This window comes from Macaca fascicularis, chromosome 8 (assembly GCF_037993035.2).
Source record: "Macaca fascicularis isolate 582-1 chromosome 8, T2T-MFA8v1.1".
NCBI lineage: Eukaryota > Metazoa > Chordata > Mammalia > Primates > Cercopithecidae > Macaca > Macaca fascicularis.
Genome location: NC_088382.1, coordinates 31,676,347 through 31,696,363, shown reverse-complemented (window position 1 = coordinate 31,696,363; position 20,017 = coordinate 31,676,347). Strand labels below are relative to the sequence as shown.

Here is a 20,017-nt window from a genome sequence, read left to right as displayed (position 1 = left end):
CTAGCCCTACCCTTGAAGATTCTGATTTAGTTAAATGTGAGGTGTATCCCAGAATCTATATTTTAGGTGATATTAATGAAGAAGCAGGGTTGAGAACCACTGACAATATCCATTTTACAAAGAATAAATACACAAAAGACATGCACCAAATGTTCAAAAGTGTGACTAAATCGGTGATGGGATTACAAGAAATTTTAGTTTTCTTCCTTTAAGTATTTCTTCCTTTCTTTTTCTTTTCTTTTTTTTTGAGATGGAGTCTCGCTCTGTTGTCCAGGCTGGAGTGCAGTCGCATGATCTCGGCTCACTGCAACCTCCACGTCCCACATTCAAGCAATTCTCCGGCCTCAGCCTCCCGAGTAGCTGCGATTATAGGCATGCACCACCACGCCCAGATAATTTTTGCATTTTCAGTAGAGACAAGGTTTCCCCATGTTGGCCAGGCTGCTCTCAAACTCCCCACCTCAGGTGATCTGCCCACCTTGGCCTCCCAAAGTGCTGGGATTACAGGTGTGAGTCACCACACTTGGCCTCATTTAAGTATTTCAATTTCTAAATTCTCTTCAATTAACAATAGTCAACAGGAGAGAGAGGACAAGTAATAGGAGAAAAAATGGGAGGAGGAGAGGAAGGTAAGTAGCAACATAGTAGCAATTTAAGCATTGAGGGTAGGGAAAGGGCTCTCACTTTGGGCTCAAATTTTCTTGATTTTTTTTTTTTTTTTTTTTTAAAGACAGGGTCTCGCTCTGTCACCCCGGCTAGAGTGCAGTGACAGGATCTCAGCTAACTGCAACCTCTACCTCTTAGGCTCAAGCAATCCACCCACCTCAGCCTCCTGAGTAGCTGTGACTACAGGCACGCACCACCACACAGGTTAAATTTTGTATTTTTTGTAAAGACAGGGTCTCACCATGTTGCCCAGGCTGGTCTTAAACTCTTGGGCTTAAGCAATCTGTCCACCTCAGCTTTCCAAAGTGCTAGGATTACAGCACCATGCCTTTTTCACATTTTAAACAGAGTTCTTTATACTGTGAAATCACGTGATGTAAACAAAGCTAATGCTGTAAGTTAATATTAAGGGAAAAAAAACAGTAGCCCCAAACATAAAACCCAGTAAAATAATCATTTCAACCACAGGAATAGAAAAAATATCCCAAGGATGTGCATCTGTGCTTTTGACTATGGAATATTTTTTGCATTTATTTATATAAAAGTTTGAGTCATTGCTGATTTTGAAGTTGTTAGAGATATTCTTACCACCAGGCCTTTCTAATGTGGACGAATCAATTTGTTTCTGCACTGATGTATATTATTTTCCAGAGCCTCCTATACATAATACAATTAGAAAATCAAGAGTCACTTAAAGAAACTGATGTCAGAGAACTATAAAATGAATATAATAACTGATATATAACAAACTATGACTTTCACTTCTAAGAAACTCTGTATTACACCAATGTTTCCATCAAGAACAACTTACAAAGAGAAAAAAAGTTTTAAGTTATCTATTTAAAGCCACTGGAGAACTGCTAAAGAACTTCAGATGGAATAAATTCAAAGAGCAGGAAAGTACCAACAGGTAGCCTGATATGTACAGCCACTTTTCGAAGCAGGTATTTGTTGAACTGGGCATAAGACAAGAGGCTAGGAATCAAGCTTGGCCTAGGCTGTGCTGGAGAACCTGAGAAACTAGCAGAGCTGTAAGTGGTCTTTTCAGGCTATAGAGACAAAATTGGAAATGAAAGAAATAAGATCTAAGTGAGAAGTGGGAAGGATTGAGCCTAACACAGAGTCAGTTTTCCCTATGTGTATCTGAAAATTCTAAAGCTACACAGGGAAGGAAGCCAAGAAGCTAAGCAGAAAGAGAACAGAGTGGAGATTCTGGCAGTCTTATCAGTCTAAAGGACATGAATTACAGTTCAACCTCCACACAGCATCTCAACATACCAAACTTTCTGCTGAGAAGTCCTGAATGACTACACCCTAGTAGCAGAGACAAATCAGAGGGAGAGACCTACCAACACTGCAATGCAGCCTCTAACTCAGCTCAGTTCCTGACTGAATTAAAGTGATCTGCTGGCTGGATACAACAGCTCACAGCTGTAATCTCAGTACTTTGAGAGACCAAGGCAGGAGGATCACCTGAGCTCAGGAATTTGAGACCAGCCTGGGCAAAACAGCAAGACTATCTCTACTTTAAAAAAAAAAAAAAAGCTAGGCATGGCGGCATATGCCTGTAGTCCCAGCTACTTGGGAGGCAGAGGCAGGAGGATCACTTGAGCCCAGGTGTTCAAGGCTGCAGTAAGCTATGATCGAAGCTGCAGTGAGTTACGATCACATCACCACATTCAGCTTGGGAGACAGAGTGAGACCCTGTCTCTAAAATAAATAAATAAATAAAACAAATAAATAAAAGTAAAGTGCTAATTGCATTTATCTGCTAAGCAGAAAAGAGGATTAATCTTTTCTATAGTAATATAACCTATCTGGAATCTCACTAATATTTTATAACGTCTAGCACTTAGTAAAAAATTACTGGGCATCTCAAGAGACAGGGTGATATAACTGAAAACCAAAAAAAAAAAAAAAAAAAAGTGGTGATCCAGCTCTTAGAGTTAACAGACAAGACTGTATATAACTATGACTATCTTTTTTATCTTCAATAAAAGATAAAAAAATTCATCAGAAAGTCAGAATTATAATAGAATTAAAATTCTATAATTGAAATTATATTACTGAAATTAAGAACTTATTAGAGATATCAAAAGATAAGACTTGCAGAATAGAAAATAAGGCAAAAGAAAATATTCAAACAGAAAGAAGGTCACAGACCAAAAAATACAGAAGAGAGGGTAAGAAACATGTAAAACACACAAAAAAGATCTAACACATGTAAATGCAATCTCAAAAGGACAGATCAGCAAGAACGGGGCAGAGGCAAAATCTACAAAGATGATGGCTAAGGATTTTCCAAAACTGATTAAAGACAATCACCTACAGATTTGAGAAGTTCCCCAAACCGCAAGGATAAATACAAGAAAACCTCAGCTAGGCATATCTTATTTAAAGAGTTGAAAACCAAAGAAAAATATGTTAAGGGCGGTCAGTGGAAAAAGGACATTACCTTCAAGGAAGTGACAGTAACTTTCAGAATTGACTTCAGAAAACCAGAAAACAATGGAATGGCTTATTTAAAAAGTTGAGAGAAAATAACTGCAAACCTATAATCTCTAGCCAGTAAAAATATTATTTACAAATGAAGATAAATACACTTTTAGATAGACAAAAAAGGAAAAAATAGCCATCAGCAAACTGCACTAAAAGAAATGCTTGAAAGTTCTTTAGACAGAAGGGAAATGATCTAAGATGAAAATTAAAAATGAATTAAGAGCAACAAAAGGGATGACTGTGGGAAAATATAAATGAATACTCTGTGCCAACAAAAATAATATCATCTTAAAATACATACAAAATACACGTAAAATTAACATGCATTATAGTAAAGTGGAAACGGTGGAGGGTCAGAAGAGCACTAATGGGGGAATGGTCGAAGTAATTATTTCTATCAGAATATTATAAGTCAAAAGTACCTATCATAATTTTTAGGGTAAACAATAAAAGAACGCACAACTAACAAAGCAACAGAGAAGGAAACAAACAATAAAAAGAAGAAGGCAAGATAAGAGAGAAAAAAAGGATGCAAAATAGTTTGAACAAATTAAAATCAAATAGTAAGACTGTAGATATAAACCCAAGTAGATCAATGAAAATTTTTAAAACTACCAACAGAAAAGAAAATTATAAAAAATTATTCCATTTAAAAGAGTATCAAAAAGAATAAATACTTAGGAATAAATTTGTCCAATATCACATAAGACAGAAAATTATAAAATATTGTTGACGGAAACTGAAGACCTAAATAAACAGAAAGACATCCTGTGTTCATGGTTTCGAAGACAACGTTGTTCAGATGGCAATACTCCCAAAAAAGACCTACAGATTCAGTGTAATCCCTTCAAAAATCCCAATGGCCTTCTGTTGTTGCAGAAATGGAAAAGCTGGTCCTAAAATTCATATGGAATTACAAGAGACTCTGAATAGCCAAAACAATCTTGAAAAAGAACCAACTGGTGTACTCATATTTTCCAATTTAAAAACGTATCACAAAGCTATTATAGGAATCAAAAGTGTGTACTAGATAAGGACAGACATATAGTTTAATGGGACAGAATTAGGAGTCCAGAATTAAACCATCACATGTGTGGCCAATTCATTTTCAACAAAGATGCCAAGACTGTTCAATGGGAAAAAAGTCTCTTCAACAAAAGACAGTGGAATAAGAGAAAATCCATATGCAAAAGCATAACATTAGTCTCTTACCTTACCTTATATACAAAAATTAACTCAAAATTTTATCAAAGGCCTAAGTATAAAAGCATAATCTATGAAACTCATAGAAGAAAACATGGGGCAAATCTCCATGACCTTGGATTTAGCAGTGGTTTCTTAGATATGACACCAAAAGCACAAGTTGAAAAGAAAAAAATTGGTAAACTGGACTTCAACAAAAATAAAAGCTTTTGTGTACTGAAGGACACTATCAGGAGAGTGAACAGACAACCAACAGAATGGAAGAAAATATTTGACGTTCAAGCCGCTCTAAAATAATAATTGGTTTCAGCTGATGCCAGGGAAAGGCATCCTCCCAACAGATAAGAAAAACCTGAAATTGGTGATTAGCAGCTTCCCGATAAGATCTCAGGAGCTGAGGGAGTGGGCTCAAACATGTTCACTAAGAGGCAAAATAGCAGCGTTTTACTGGTATATGACCTTCCTCTAGGAAGGCTAGACGGGTAAGGGAAGAATGCGTCAGGTGAGCATGCATACAACTCCAGTAAACACACTGTACATGCAGCCCCTTCCCAAGTGCTAGCAGGTTACTGCACATGCAAAGAGCCCACCCCAAGGGAAGACTCGGGGGAGAAGACCCAGAAGTATGCCAACATATAAAACCGTAAGTCAAATCAAACCACGCACCTGATCGCTCAAGTCACCCGCTTGGCCTTCTTCCAAGTGTGCTTTACTTCCTTTCGTTCCTGCCCTAAAGCTTTTTACTGAACTTTCACTCCTACTCCAAAACTTGCCTCAGTCTCCCACTCTGCCTTATGCCCCTCAGTCGAATTCTTTCTTCTGAGGAGGCAAGAACTGAGGTTGCTGCAGACCTGTATGGATTCGCTGCCACTGGTAACACACTTCGGTGCTGTGTGATTTGGATACATTCCAATGCTAATACAAGCACTGTTCAAAATGCCTTACACATATTATCTCATTTAACCTTCAAAACAATCCTATAAGGTAAGTACTATTATTATGAACTCATTTTACAATACACGTGAAGAAAATGAGATATAGAAAACTAAGTAGCTTTTCCAAGATCACACAACTACAAAGACAGACCCAAGATTAAGTCAAATCTCGGCATTCTTATCCAGAGCCCTTGCATTTAACAAATTTGTTGTATTCAAATCTCTCTAAGCTTCAGTTTCCTCTTCTGTAAAATGGTCTTAATAACTCATAAGTAAAAAGATAAAAGTTAGCATACAGAACACAATTAATAAATGATAGCTTGAAAGGGATTGGGGAAAACGTGCAAGTTAATAGAGCTGTAGCAGGCCTACTTGGTGGGCATAAGGAGGAACCTTGCTAAATTCCCTGTTCTCAACTGCCAAGTGCGACAGTTTTTAAAGTGAAGTTTTCAAAAAAAACAAAATAAAACACAGATGAATCTCAAAATCATTATGCTGAATGAAAGAAACCAGACATAAAAAAGTAGATACTGCATGATTCTATTTATACAAAACTCTAGAAAATGGAAACTAATCCATAATGAAAGAAAGCAGATCAGTGTTGCTTGGAGCAGGCAGTAGAGAGCAGGGTGACTACAAAGCAGCACAAGAAAGCTTTTGAGGTGATAGAACTGCTCTGTATCTCGACTGTGGTGATGGTTTCACAGGATCTGTCAAAACTCATCAAACTGAATGTTTTACATGAGGGCAGTTTACTGTACTCACATTATATCTCAATAAAGCTGTTACATAAAAACAAATACAAATATTAACATTTTTCAAATAAGCAAATTGCCCTGATTTTAACCTTAGCAATTTCTGACCTCAGCAAAATCAAAATTAAAAGAGGTAGCCTGAACACCAAAAATCTGAGAACAAATGGATAACATAAGAAACGCTATGAAAGCTCTATGAAGTACAGAAAAGGAACTTTAGCTAACTGAATTTTAAAAGATTCTTATTGAGTACTTCCCTAAACCATAATACTTTTGTTCACTAAATCAAGACCAGGGTATAGGAAGTTTACAAACTGGAAAGTAACTTTCTAAAATTAAATTTCTGGTTTCTACAACAAAGGTGCACTACAGGGAACCTTCCATTCTTTGTTCAAATTCAAATCAACCAAGTCTTTGTGCTACCATTCTCTTTCTTCTTTCAAATTTCCATTCCTGTTACCATAGGAACCTGCTTGCTGACAAGCCTTCAAGCATAGCAACAGCCCAAGCTTAGCAAGGATGTACAGAGGAGACCCAGTCAAAGGCCAAAATTTGACTCATGAGAATCAGAATTCCAACCTTTGTCACTCTACAAAGGGTCTGGTAACCATAGAAACTGTACCCTATGGGGTTTGGGAGTTTTATGACTAAATTCACTAAATATAAAACCAAACGTGGAATGGTCTTGAAAATTTAAAAATGGCTATTTCAGATCCCTTAGAATGAGAAATTATTCAAAAACAACTTTTTAGAATAACTGTAAGTGACTAAAAATGAGACCTTTTAAAAATCCCCTTTCTGTAACAATAAAATGCCTAATGAGAAAAGGTCCAAACTTTAATAATTATTTTGTATTAAAAAAAAAAAAACTCTAGGTTTGTAAAAATGTCTTTAATCTCATAGATTTATTTTCCTGTTCAAATCTTAATTTTTAAAAATGTTCTGTGATAGCATATTAAATACCTTCCAATACTTTCTCAGTGAGTTTTTTACAGAAATTTCTCATTATCAGAGAAGAATATGTATTTTCATAAGTTAAAGCCGAGTTCCCAGAGAGGTCCATAAATCTGACTCTCCTATGGGAAGTAAACTTTTAATATTTCCAATATCATGGACGGGTTCTGAATTAAGTCTCAAAAGATAAAGCTTTACAAACCAAATTTCAATGCATTTAATAATTTAAGACAAATCACTTTATAGTGATTTGTCACACAAGAAAATCAATCAAAAATTTCAGAAGCTGCTATTTTTTGTCCTAAAGTCTGAAATGACCAAATGCAATTTACTACTTGTATGTACCTTTTTGAATTTGGAAGTTTAATTCCTGGCTGGTTTCTCGTCACACCAGGCTTCTCAGGCCACTTTGCTAGATGTTTGTTTAGGGAAAACCACCTATTAATATTAACCTTAACAAAAAATAATAAAGAAAGTAAATCTGTTTGATAACGCACATATTCTAAAGATTAACACCATGAATTCTACAAATGTAATAAAAGAAGTTTCATTTTCTAAAAACCCTATCCATGAAATGTTAATAATTATTGTTATATGGGGGTAACATTATACTATTCTCTTAAAATAAAAACTACAGTAAAAAAAATCTGTCTTTCAAGGTTCATTTAAATATCATCTGCGATTTGAAGCCTTCCATGACTCCTTCCACGTACGACCATTCTCTCTTTGAATCCCCTTAGCACTTTGCTTTTTTGCAGTATTTACCAAGTTCTTCCCTATATTGTACTTATCCAATCAAAATATATTTAATAAATACTAAATCTTAGACCCTGCACCAGGAGCTAAGCAAAAAAGGACAGTTGAAAGTTTTTAAAAATAAAATTTGCTAGTTTTACTATTTTAAAAGCATAATGTGTTCCTTACAGGAAAACCAGAAAATGTACATGTACCCTAGAACTTAAAGTATAATTAAAAAAAAAAAAAAAGAAGAAGAAGAACATAAAAAACACAAACTACTAATTCAGGAACAACCACTGTTGGTCCTGGTGAAAATCCCACCAGCTCACTCACTCTGAATGAACATGCATATATGTTTTTCAACCAAACCAGGATGATACCATACTAATGTTTTGCTATCTACCTTACTTTCTTTTTTCAACCTAACAATGGATCAAGTACAACAGAATTTTGATAAGCAAAGATGGAGAATATGCATGCAGAAGAAACATGAAAGGCCTAGAGATGAGAAAGTTGTGTTGCTTTCTTTGCTTAATTACACCACTTATAAGTAGAAACACATAATGTTGAAGGATTCAAGTCACTTTGACACCCTGGCCCCCCAAAAAAAGAAAAAGAAAAAAAGAAAAGTAAAATACTAGTATTCAAAAGTATATGGCAACCTTGGTACTGGAATTACCATCACCATCTCCACCAACCACAGAATTATTTATAACCCTAGGAAATTAAGAGCTTAGGTATAGCACTAAACCGTAATCAATTACTACTGCCACCTCTAAGGGATTTAGGATTTATAAAGTTCATGAATTAATTCAAACATTTATTTAGCAGTTACTATGTGTGAGGTTCTGTGTCGGGTACTAGGCATACAAAGATGAATAAAGACAAACTCTACTTTCAAGGGGTTAATTCTAGTAGAAGGAATAAAAATGTAAACAATTCCAATATAATAATATACACACAAAAAGAAGTACATATAAAACACACTGGTGAGTATGGAGGAGAGAGTCACTAACTTCTAGGCATCCCAGGTTTCACAAGGAAATAACAGCCACACCAGGCCTTGAAAATTAAGACATTACCAAATGGGATACTACAAAAGCCTTCCAAGCAGAGATAGCATTTACAGACTTGATAGACTTAAGGAATGCTAAATAAGTAGAAGCCAATTTGTGAATGTCTATTATGCTTTGGATTTGATCCTCTAGGCAAGGATTGGCACTGATGTTTTATTTTGTGTGTGTGTGAGATGGAGTCTCACTCTGTTACCCAGACTGGATGGAGTACAGTGGCACAATCTCCACTCCCTGCAACCTCCGCCTCCTAGGTTAAGCAATTCTCCTGCCTCAGCCTACCAAGTAACTGGGATTACAGGAGCACACCACCACGCCCGGTTTTTGTTTTTTTTTTTTTTGTTTTTTTGAGACAGAGTCTTGCTCTGTCGCTAGGCTGGAGTGCAGTGGCGAGATATCGGCTCACTGCAACCTTCGCCTCCCAGGTTTAAGCTATTCTCCTGCCTCAGCCTCCCAAGTAGCGGGGACTACAGGCACGTACCACCATGCCCAGCTAATTTTTGTATATTTAGTAGAGACAGGGTTTCACCATGTTGGCCAGGCTGGTCTTGATTTCTTGACCTCGTGATCTGCCCGCCTCGGCCTCCCAAAGTGCTGGGATTACAGGCGTAGATCCACTGTGCCCGGCCAATTTTTGCATTTTTAGTACAGATGGGGTTTCCCCATGTTGGTCAGGCTGGTCTCAAACTCCTGACCTCAGGTGATCCGCCCACCTCAGACTCCCAAAGTGTTGGGATTACAGACGTGAGCCACCGCTCCTTGCCAGTGTTATTTTATTTATTTATTTATTTATTTTTGAGATGGAGTCTTGCTCTGCCGCCCAGGCTGGAGTGCAGTGGCATGATCTCTACTCACTGCAACCTGTGCCTCCCAGGTTCAAGCAATTCCCCTGTCTCAGCCTCCCAAGTAGCTGGGACTACAGGTGCCCACCACCACGCCCGGCGAATTTTTGTATTTTTAGTAGAGATGGGGTTTCACCATATTGGTCAGGTTGGTCTCCAACTCCTGACCTCAGGTGATCCGCCCGTCTCGGCCTCCCAAAGTCCTCAGATTATAGGCCTGAGCCACCGTGCCTGGCCCACTGTTATTTTAAAAAGCAATTTTCACATAGTTTGATCCTCATAACCAATTTCATTCTAATGATGGCACATGGATATTATATTGTTACTGTCCGCAGTTGATAAGTAGCAAAACTTGGGCTTGAACTGCTTTGTCTCTGAATTTCATACTCTTGTCGGTATTAAGAACCCTCATGTATCAATAATTATGAAGGTGTTTCTGTCTCTGTAAAGTAGGTGATGAAAATCATTAAGACAACATTTCCCACCTATCATACTGGTTTAAAACAAATAAACATGACAACATATTATTTTGGTAAAGCTGTGAAGAAACAGATACTCTCACACATTATTAGTGGGAACGCAAAATGGTACAACCCCTATAAAGAGGTGTGGCAATATTAACGAAAGTAACACATACATTTATACTTCTAGGAACCTATCCCAAAAATACACTAGTCAAAATGTGAAAACACACTTGTAAGATTATGTAACAGTAAAAGACCAGAAACACAGTTGTTTCCTGTGTCCATCAACAGGAATTGAACGAATAATACTGTATATCCAACCCAATGGAGTAAAATTTAACTATAAAAAAATAAAGATCATGTCATACTTATGAAGACAGCTATTAAACAAAACAAAACAAAACAAAAAAACAGAAAATACCCAGTGTTAGCCAAGATGTGGAGAAACTGGAATCTTGTGTATTACTGGTGGAAATGTAAAATGGTGCCACCATATGGAAAACATTTTGACAGTTCCTCGAAAAATTAAACATGGAATTAACATACGACCCAGCAATTCCACTTTTGACTACAAACCCCAAATAATTTAAAGCAGGAACTCAGATTGTACATTTATGTTCATAGCAACACTATTCACAATACTCCAATGGTAGAAACAACCGAAGGGTCCACTGATGGATAAATGGATAAGCCAAACATGTTATATACCTACAATGGAATATTATTCAGCCTTAAAAAAAGAAGAAAATTCCAACACATGATACATCGATGAACCTTGAGGATGTTATGCTCAATGAAATAAGCCAGTCACAAAAGGGCAAATACTGTGTGATTCTTCTTATACAAAATACCAGAGGCAAAGAAAGTAAAACGGTAGTTGCCAGAGACTAGGAAGAAGAAAAAATGGGGACCGATTTGTTATTTAATGAGTGTAGATTTTCAGTTTTGGAAGAAGAGAAAACTCTGGAGATGGAATTGTAATTATGTTACATAACTGTATTATGTATATCTTACCACAATTTTTTAAAATTTTAAAATGAGGAACATCTATAAATGCTACTATGAAATATCCGAAATATATTAAGTGGAAAAAAAAGTAATGTAGGGAAAAAAACAGTATAACTGTATCAAAAAAGGTGAAAGAATATATATAGATATATATTAAATAAATATTTTATATAAGTGTTATATTTAAGGTTTTTAAATGGAAGGATAAAAACTTTTTAAAAATGGCTACCTTTAGGTGAAAGGAAAAAGAAAGATAGAGGTGAGAGAGGGATAGAAACTAGACTTCTCTGAATGTACCTTGAAGTATAATTACAAAATAAATGTCATTCCTCAAAATCAAAGTAACACATATGAACCTGTGTATTGTGTTTAACCACATGAAGAAAAAATATTTCAGTGACTTAAAACACAATAATTTCACTGTACATCCTTGCTGATATACATCCCTAAAGAACAAAAAGTATAAAGAAATCTTTGTCCCACGGCCGGGCGCGGTGGCTCAAGCTTGTAATCCCAGCACTTTGGGAGGCCGAGATGGGCGGATCACCAGGTCTGGAGATCGAGACCATCCTGGCTAAGACAGTGAAACCCCGTCTCTACTAAAAAATACAAAAAACTAGCCGGGCGAGGTGGCGGGCGCCTGTAGTCCCAGCTACTTGGGAGGCTGAGGGAGGACAACAGCGTGAACCCGGGGGGCGGAACTTGCAGTAAGCTGAGATCCGGCCACTGCACTCCAGCCTGGTCGACAAAGCGAGACTCCGTCTCAAAAAAAAAAAAAAAAGAAAAAAAAAAGAAATCTTTGTCCCTAAAGGACAAAAAGAAGTATAAAGAAATCTTAAACTGCTTGCTGTAATCATTGTTAGTAATAATATTACTAATATTATTCTGAAAATCTATAATGTATGTGTATAATAAACTTGAGGATAAGAGAATAGAGAAACAAAAATGAATTTAAAGATGCTAAATAAAATCCATAGCCAGGCATGGTGGTTCACATCTGTAATTCCAGCACTTTGGGAGGCCACGGCTGGTGGATAGCTTGAGAACAAAAGTTCGACACCAGACTTGGCAACATGGTGAACCCTGTCTTTACAAACAAACAAACAAACAAACAAAAAACACAAAAATTAGCCAGGCATGGTGGCATGCACCTGTAGTCCCAGCTACTCAGGAGGCTGAGGTAGGAGGATTAATTGAGCCTGGGAGATTAGGACTGCAGTGAGCCGTGATTGTGCCACTACACTTCAACCTGGGTGACAGAGCAAGACCCTGTCTCAAAAACAAAACAACATCCTGCAATATTACTTGAATTGCAAGTATCAGTATAAACTTACGATTGACTTTCTCTTAAAAAAAAAGTATTCCCTAGCTGTGTTCATGAAAAAGGCCTAAAAATGACTTCGTATCAACAGACTTAGCACCCAGACAGTGATCTCTTAATTCTATCATTTCCAAAATAAAAGGAACCAGTGCTTCCTAGAGAAATTGATGATTCAGGGTTTGATGCGGAATTTTATGAAGTGAGCTTGAATCACACCAGAAAGAAAAGAAACTATTAAATATCATTAGGGTGGTGTCAAAAACACTAAGGAGGGCTAGGTGCAGTGGCTCATGCCTGTAATCCCAATGCTTTGGGAAGCCAAGGCAGGAGGATAGCTTGAGGCTTAGAGTTCAAGACCAGCCTGGGCAACATAGTGAGACCTTGTCTCTACAAAAAAAAAAAAAAAAGTTCTTTAAAATTAGCCAGCATGATGGCATGTACCTGTAGTCCCTACTTTGGAGGCTGAGGTAGGGGGATTGTTTGAGCTTAGGAGCTTGAGGCTACAGCGAGCTATGATTGCTCCACTGCACTCCAGCCTGGGTGACAGAGCAAGACCTTGTCTCAAAAATAAAACACTCAGGAGCTACCATGTAGAGGCTCCCACTACCAAACATGGAATATTCTGAGCCTCAATAATCACTGTGATAGATTTAAAACATCAAATATGTTTAAAAAAAAAACAAAAAGACAAAAAAAACAACCTTGAGTTCACAATGAGACTTAAACCAAAAAAAAAAAAAAAAAAAAAAAGAACCCTCACTGGTCACCTTGGATGGATGGTTGGGAATCAACTAATTATTCTAAAAACTAATAAAGGGGGAACGTGGAAGCACTTATCCTATCTTTCTTATATAAACTGTACAAGAAAGTAATCCAACAGTCAATGAGAAGCTTCCAAATATTCCAGCTAAGAAATGAAGAAAGGGTAACAATTAGAATATCACATGTTGCAAACCCCTAACAAAACTATTGGTCTAGGAAATCATCAATGGCTGCTAACATTTACAAAAAGAGTAATAACTTAATATTATGTGCTCTTGGCAGGAGTATGTTAGCTACCTATGAAGTATTCCTTCCAAAACAACAATAAAAAACCAAACTGGTGTCAAATCAAGCTTCTACAGTGCCTGTTTACAAAAATAAATGAGACAGAGACATGGTAAACACCACCACAGGGATGCAATCAGCAAAATAAAGACTATGGGAAACTCTATAAGACAAATATATTACAAGAAAAAAGGGGAACAGGAAAGGAAAACCTATAAATTAAAACAGACTTAAGAGACATCAATTGGATGCAATGTATGAACCCTAATTAGAAAAAGCCAATATGAAAAAAAAATTGTGGAATATGCAAGAGTAATTTGAACATTAATTTGATACTTGACACTGATAAAGAAATCAAGGTATTGTGTTCATGTATTTTCAGAGACCTTACTTTTCAGAGATATATACCAAAATATTTGTGGATTAAATTTTGATATTTGGGATTTGCTTCAAGGTGACCCAGAAGGGCGTGCAGTGATAATGAAACAAGACTAGCTACGAGTTGGTAATGTTTAAGGCTGGATGCTGGATACATGGCATTTCATTATATTATTCTATTTGTATATACTGAACATTACCATAATAAAGTTTTTTAGTAAAAAGCTCAAATTTGAGTTTGGATAACTGGGAGACTGGTTCAAACATACTTGGTTCTTAATGAACCATAAAAGATACAGGATGTTCAGGCTTTTAAGCTCTGTGTTCCTACTAGGATTATTTCATTGCCAGATTCCCATGCTCCCATTATAAGAAAACCTTAAATCATAAAAATATCTTTAATGAGAATGACAAAGGAAAACAGGAAATGGAGGCAAACACAAACCATCCCAGGAATTTTTCCTCTGATTATCCTATAGAAAGGCCTACTTTCCTCTATATACGGGGTGGGGAGGGGCAAGCAATCAGCCTCCCAAAGAGATTAAAGATTGCTCGTTCTACACACTAACTGAAATTTAAAAACAGGGTGACAGGCAACAAAGAATAATGCTCTGTATTCACACAGCACTTTAACTTTTCAAAATTCTTTAACATAAATGCCACTTATCTCACTTGATCTTAACAATAACCCTATAAAATGGCAGGAGAAAAAATTTACTTCCTATTGGAAATCAACACAAAGAGGTCTCAAACCTAGTTAGTGACAGAATACAAGTCTTCTATCCCTATTCTAGTGCTTCTTACACTAATCTGTTCCCATCCTAGCCAATTTGGTTCAACTATTCAGTATGAGGAAAAGCCTGCCCAGATCTCTTTTATTACCACTAGAGTCATAAATACCTGATAATAGGGGGCTCAGTAAAGATTGCTACTGACATTTGTTGATTATTGCGCCATGCTGAACAGTTCCCAAAACTTTACTTAGCAATTTGGACAGCTCAAAATGGTTTGGAAGGCTCAGAAGTGAGAATTTTTTTTCCTATCAAAAGCTACTCATACCCAGGGGGAAAAGAGAACATCAAGTTAACAACTTAGAAGAATGTAGCATGTATGTTTGTATATCGATGTGCATGTTTTGGAAGGCAGAAATAAAGAAATAAACATATTAGCAAGAATCTTCTTTTCTAACTTAATGGATTGACACTTACCCATCTAAACATGTCCCAATCTCAATAAAAGTACAGAGTATGAACCCTGCAGACACGATGTAAGAAATCCAACTTGATTGTGAATAAAATTTAAAGTAACCCAGATTCTGTTCCCCTCTTTGTGGCTAATCTAGCTTACTGCCCACATACCATTGTGTTCCAGGCACTCATTTTAACTCACAAAACAGTAAAGGAATGGACTCCAACCAGGCGCAGTGGCTCACACCTATACTCGAGCACTTTGGCAGGCCCAAGCAAGTGGATCGCTTCAGCCCAGGAGTTCAAGACCAGCCTGGGCAACATGGCAAAACCTTGTCTCTAAAAAAAATACAAAAAAATTAGCCAGGGGTGGTGGCACACACCTGTAGTCCCAGCTACTTGGGAGGCTGAGGCAGGAGGATCACCAGAGCCTGGGAGGTTGAGGCTGTGGTGAGCCATGACTGCACAATAGCACTCCACTGTGGGCCACAGAGTGAGAACATGTCTCAAAAAAAAAAAAAAAAAAAAAACCCACAAAAAAAGAAAAAAGGAATGGACTCTAGGCAGGCTTAAAGCCTGGGGCCTGCTGAAAGATGCTACACCTAGGAAACTGTCTTTGAATTCATCCAGTCTCACAGCAAACACTCAAGAATGTGCTGGGTTTGCTCCAATTACTTGTGCCTGCTAAGCTGGTTCCTGGATCAGTAGAGGGATGGAGGTGGAGAGAGTCATCAGCAGCACTGAACAGGCTGTGTTGTCTGCTGAATTTCCACGTCATTTGCTATTAAAGAAATGTTACACTCTCAAACTGTGTTTGATTATTCTTTCAGCCAGTGGCATCACTGTCCTGATATGATAACCATGCAATACGCAACTATTCCCAACATTACTTCAAGTCATTAGAACCTTCTCTTAGAAACTATTACTCACTTAGGTGCTCTCCCTAGAATGTCTGAAATTCAAACAGAGGCAACCCCATTGTCACTGAAATATCTAGACTACCTGTGTATATTTGAGAAGGCAGAGAGGGCCTATCACGCTATCACTATGAATGAATGCCCCATGAACCTACAAGGAGGGATGCAAATTCACTGGAGCAAATATGTGGTGTTTCTAGTACTTCCCTTTAGATGATTTAGAAATGGAATTTGGAATAGAATTAATATTTGCAAATCACCTATTGTGTATGATGCATTGTGCTAGCTACTTTATAAATCTCTTATTTAATCCCAACAGCCCTTCAAGGTATATCATATACTGCCTTTTCACAAATGAAGAAAACAAAGATCAGGAGTTTGTTAAGTAACTCGTCCAAAGTCTTAAACCTACTACATGGCAGAGCCAAAAGTTGAACCCAAGTCAGGACAAGCATCTTTATGACTATTAACCCATTTGCTTCCCAAAGGAGTTATGATTTAAAATGATATCAGACATAAAAATGTTTCTAATTCAATTTTCTGTGAGAAATCAATAGCTTTAATACATAGCAAAGACTACTACACCTGGAACCAACTTATTGTATTAAACCAATACCCATTTTTATATATCCTAATCTGATAGCCTATACCAAATCTCTCTCTTCAACCACTTAGACCTCGTGTACTCAGAGGAAAAGCAAAAAATGTTTTGTTCAACATCTACAGCATTTTCAAATATGTGGAATATATAAGATGCCCTCCTTATTTCAAAATATATGAATAATAATCTTACAAATTTTCTCAGACTTAGGTTTTTCGATTTTACTATAAAATGAAGAATTCTAAAACACAGGCTTCCATTTGCTGAAAGCGCTATGGAAACAGGCTGAAGTCTAATGTATCAAGCATTCCCTCTAAATTATATTAGGTAGCCTCACTAATATGAGAATATGAACAAATGGTAAAAGCTATCACTTATAGAGTACTTACTATGTGCCAAGTACTATACATGGATTTTCACTTTGTACCTTACAGAAGTCTCTAAGTTACAAGCAAAGAAACTACGGTGAGAAAGTGGTGAGAAAGTTCATATAACGTGGCCAAAGTATACAGTTAGAAAGTGGTAGATGTAGAATTCAAACTCAGGTTTGTCTACCTCAAAGTCTATTCTTAATACCACCACTGCTTACTGCCTCCCAGTTCTTATCTGGTATACATATATCCCTGTCCTCAATTCTAAAACCATTATAGATATATATACCCTTATTTAAACCTATTATTAACTATATCAATTAATGTGTCCACAGTTTGTAAATTTGAAATAGTTTCTAAATGAAAATAATTAAGAACTGTCTGAAGAATTACCATTAAAAAAATTCAAATAAGGCAGCAAACTTTCATAAAATTCTGAGAGATCAAGAACAGATAATTTGCATTGACAAAAACTTTTTCACTGCTTGGGAGTTATTCTTAAATTTTAAACTTCTGAATGGCTATTATCTCCCATGTTCTGGTATTTCAAATTTCTTTATAAAAGTATAATGTCTAAAATATAACAGTTACATTCACCAAATGTGAATTCTTCAATCTATTAGAGTCTGAAGCAAAACATATAAATTTTTAAATGTATAAGACATAATTTAAAATAGCATATTATTTTCCTGTTGTTTATCAAACACATTCATTAGATTGGCTGATAGGACAACACAAGAGTCACTCACTAAGATACATCAAAGAATAGACCAAGTCTTACCTCCATTGCTAAAGCTGCTGTCTGTTGGTCATAATGATTCAGAAGATTAGGCATGAAGGTAGTATTATAAGGCAAATCTTGGCACATCCTCAAGGTAATAGGTTCACAAGAAAACAAACTGTGCCCACCTATATGCCCCACGAACACAGTCAAGGGCCAAAAAGAGAAGACAATCCAAGTCATAGCCATCCTTCCTGGGTCTGAACGAGATTCGGATGATGAGGCCTACTCAATATGTATTTTAGATATTTATACACCTGCAGGTCTCAGCTCGAAGATACTTCTTCTATATCTTACTGTTAAGTTCTTCAAACAGTTAAATACTCTTCGCACCGTCAGAGGTTTGTTAGCTTGGTCTCACAAAAGGCGTTTGTTTTTGGTTTCACAATATGGGAAAATGACATCATCTTGTCTCTTCTTTTCATTTTATTACATGGGGCACATTTGGCCAACATATCAAGTTGATCAACCACATTCCCAAACCACAGATTCCATCTTAGAAGAGCTATTTCTTCCTTCGACTGAAATATCTGGAAAGTATTATTTTAAAAAAATGGGAGAAATTAGTCATTTGCTCTCAAAGTATTATGGACTTGACATTAATAATCTTTGATGAGAGATATTACACTGACCTAATAGTTAACAATATGTGGGTACTTTATAAAGATATAATTTTTCTACTTTATCATTTATGCTATAGCTACACTAAAATGATTCTTAAACAGCATTTAAATGCAAATTTCATTTCTTCCCTCAGTTGCTTATATAACACATGGTTTAACTTCTCATCTATAATGGCAATTTTTCATCAGTCACAATATATAATTGATTCATTTTGAAAAATTCTTATGCTATTGTCTTGAATTTTATTTAAAATATAAATATTATGCTTATAACCTGAATTATTGAACTTAAAATTGTATGTGTTTTAATCTTTAACAGTATATTTTTGCATTAACTGACGTAGCAGAAGACATCTGTGAAAGTGGTCTGAAAAATAAGTCAAAAGATACAGATTCAAGTCTCTTGCTAGCTGTGTGAATGTAAACATACCACTTAACTTCTATGTACCCAGAATTTTTCTTCTTGAAAATGACTCCAATACCACCTCGCTCACAGGGATGATATGAGTGAATCATTAAGACAAGGAACGCAAAGGTACTTTATAAATGGTAAAGCAGTATTAAACATTAGACATTTTAATCACTGAATTAGTTTATACAAATGCTACCTCTATCAACCAATACTGAACTGACATATAGAAGGTTCTAAAATACTAGGAAATTTTCACAGTATTACATTATATTTTAGATAGTACAAAAATTTAACAACACAGATGTAGCACTAAGAAATATTTCATCAACGAATGGTCATTACACACAGCCATGCTGCACAGAGAATAGAAATCATCCCTAAAAAGTCACAGCAGAAATAAGAATAATTCCCAGTTATTGTTTCCACGGAGCTTTAGAATTTCTAACTTGTATGTACTTCTCCAGGGGCAAACTTATGTGTGATTCTGAGAGGGTGTGGGTGGAGTGGAAGGCAGGTCTGGTATGAAAAAGGCATATTCTAAGCTATCACATTTCGATTTGGTTTAGTAACGATGTTAACTTTGCTTTTATTTCAATTTGTTTCATATGCATTGGATAGTTTTATGTTTGTTGTGGAGAGCCTAGGTTGGGAAAAGATGAGAAATTCAGGTTCAGAAATTCTCAAAGCCCCAGATTAACAGGACAACTCAAATGCTAGCACCTATAATAACTTAGATTGTGGGACCTGGAACTGCTTTGGCTTAAGCGGGGAAAGAAACTATCCTTTGTGCATTAACTATCAATGATTGGGAACTCTATGTCCCAAGCTTCAGTTACCAGACAGAAAACTATTTGGAGAAAGTAAAACAATGGCTGAATCTTCCCAATTTCTCCCTCTAGCAGATGGTCTTGACTAACGGAAGGGAAAAGTGTATGGTCCCTAGAATTAGGAAACTAAGGTTAACCCTGCTCAAAAAGCCCCAAAGCTCCTCATGTTCTACATCAGAAATTTCTGAAACGGATTCTTGGCCTGCCGTATTTTTTTTCTCCCCACAAATGTGGAGGTCTGCCTATAGAAAACTGATACTGGGCTGGGCGGGGTGGCTCATGCCTGTAATCCCAGCACTTTGGGAGGCTGAGGCAGGTGGATCACGAGGTCAGGAGTTCGAGACCAGCCTGGCCAACATAGTGAAACCCCGTCTCTATTAAAACAAAAAAGTAGCCGGACATGGTGGCAGGCGCC

The 20,017-nt window shown here is 36.7% G+C and overlaps 1 protein-coding gene across 5 annotated transcripts in view; it reads right to left on the bottom strand.

Annotated features, from left to right (window-relative positions):
- Window positions 1-20,017, bottom strand: part of FZD3 (frizzled class receptor 3) — a 72,638-nt gene that overhangs the window by 45,664 nt on the left and 6,957 nt on the right. For 4 of the 5 annotated variants that reach the window (XM_074000578.1, XM_005562951.5, XM_074000580.1 and 1 more), the window contains one exon: window positions 17,741-18,270. In XM_074000578.1, the coding sequence (XP_073856679.1) occupies window positions 17,741-17,929 (189 nt within the window). In that variant the 5' untranslated portion in view covers window positions 17,930-18,270. Of the gene's footprint in view, window positions 1-1,254; window positions 1,324-17,740; window positions 18,271-20,017 lie in introns of those variants that run through there. The other variant, XM_065519026.2, reaches the window with a different exon arrangement.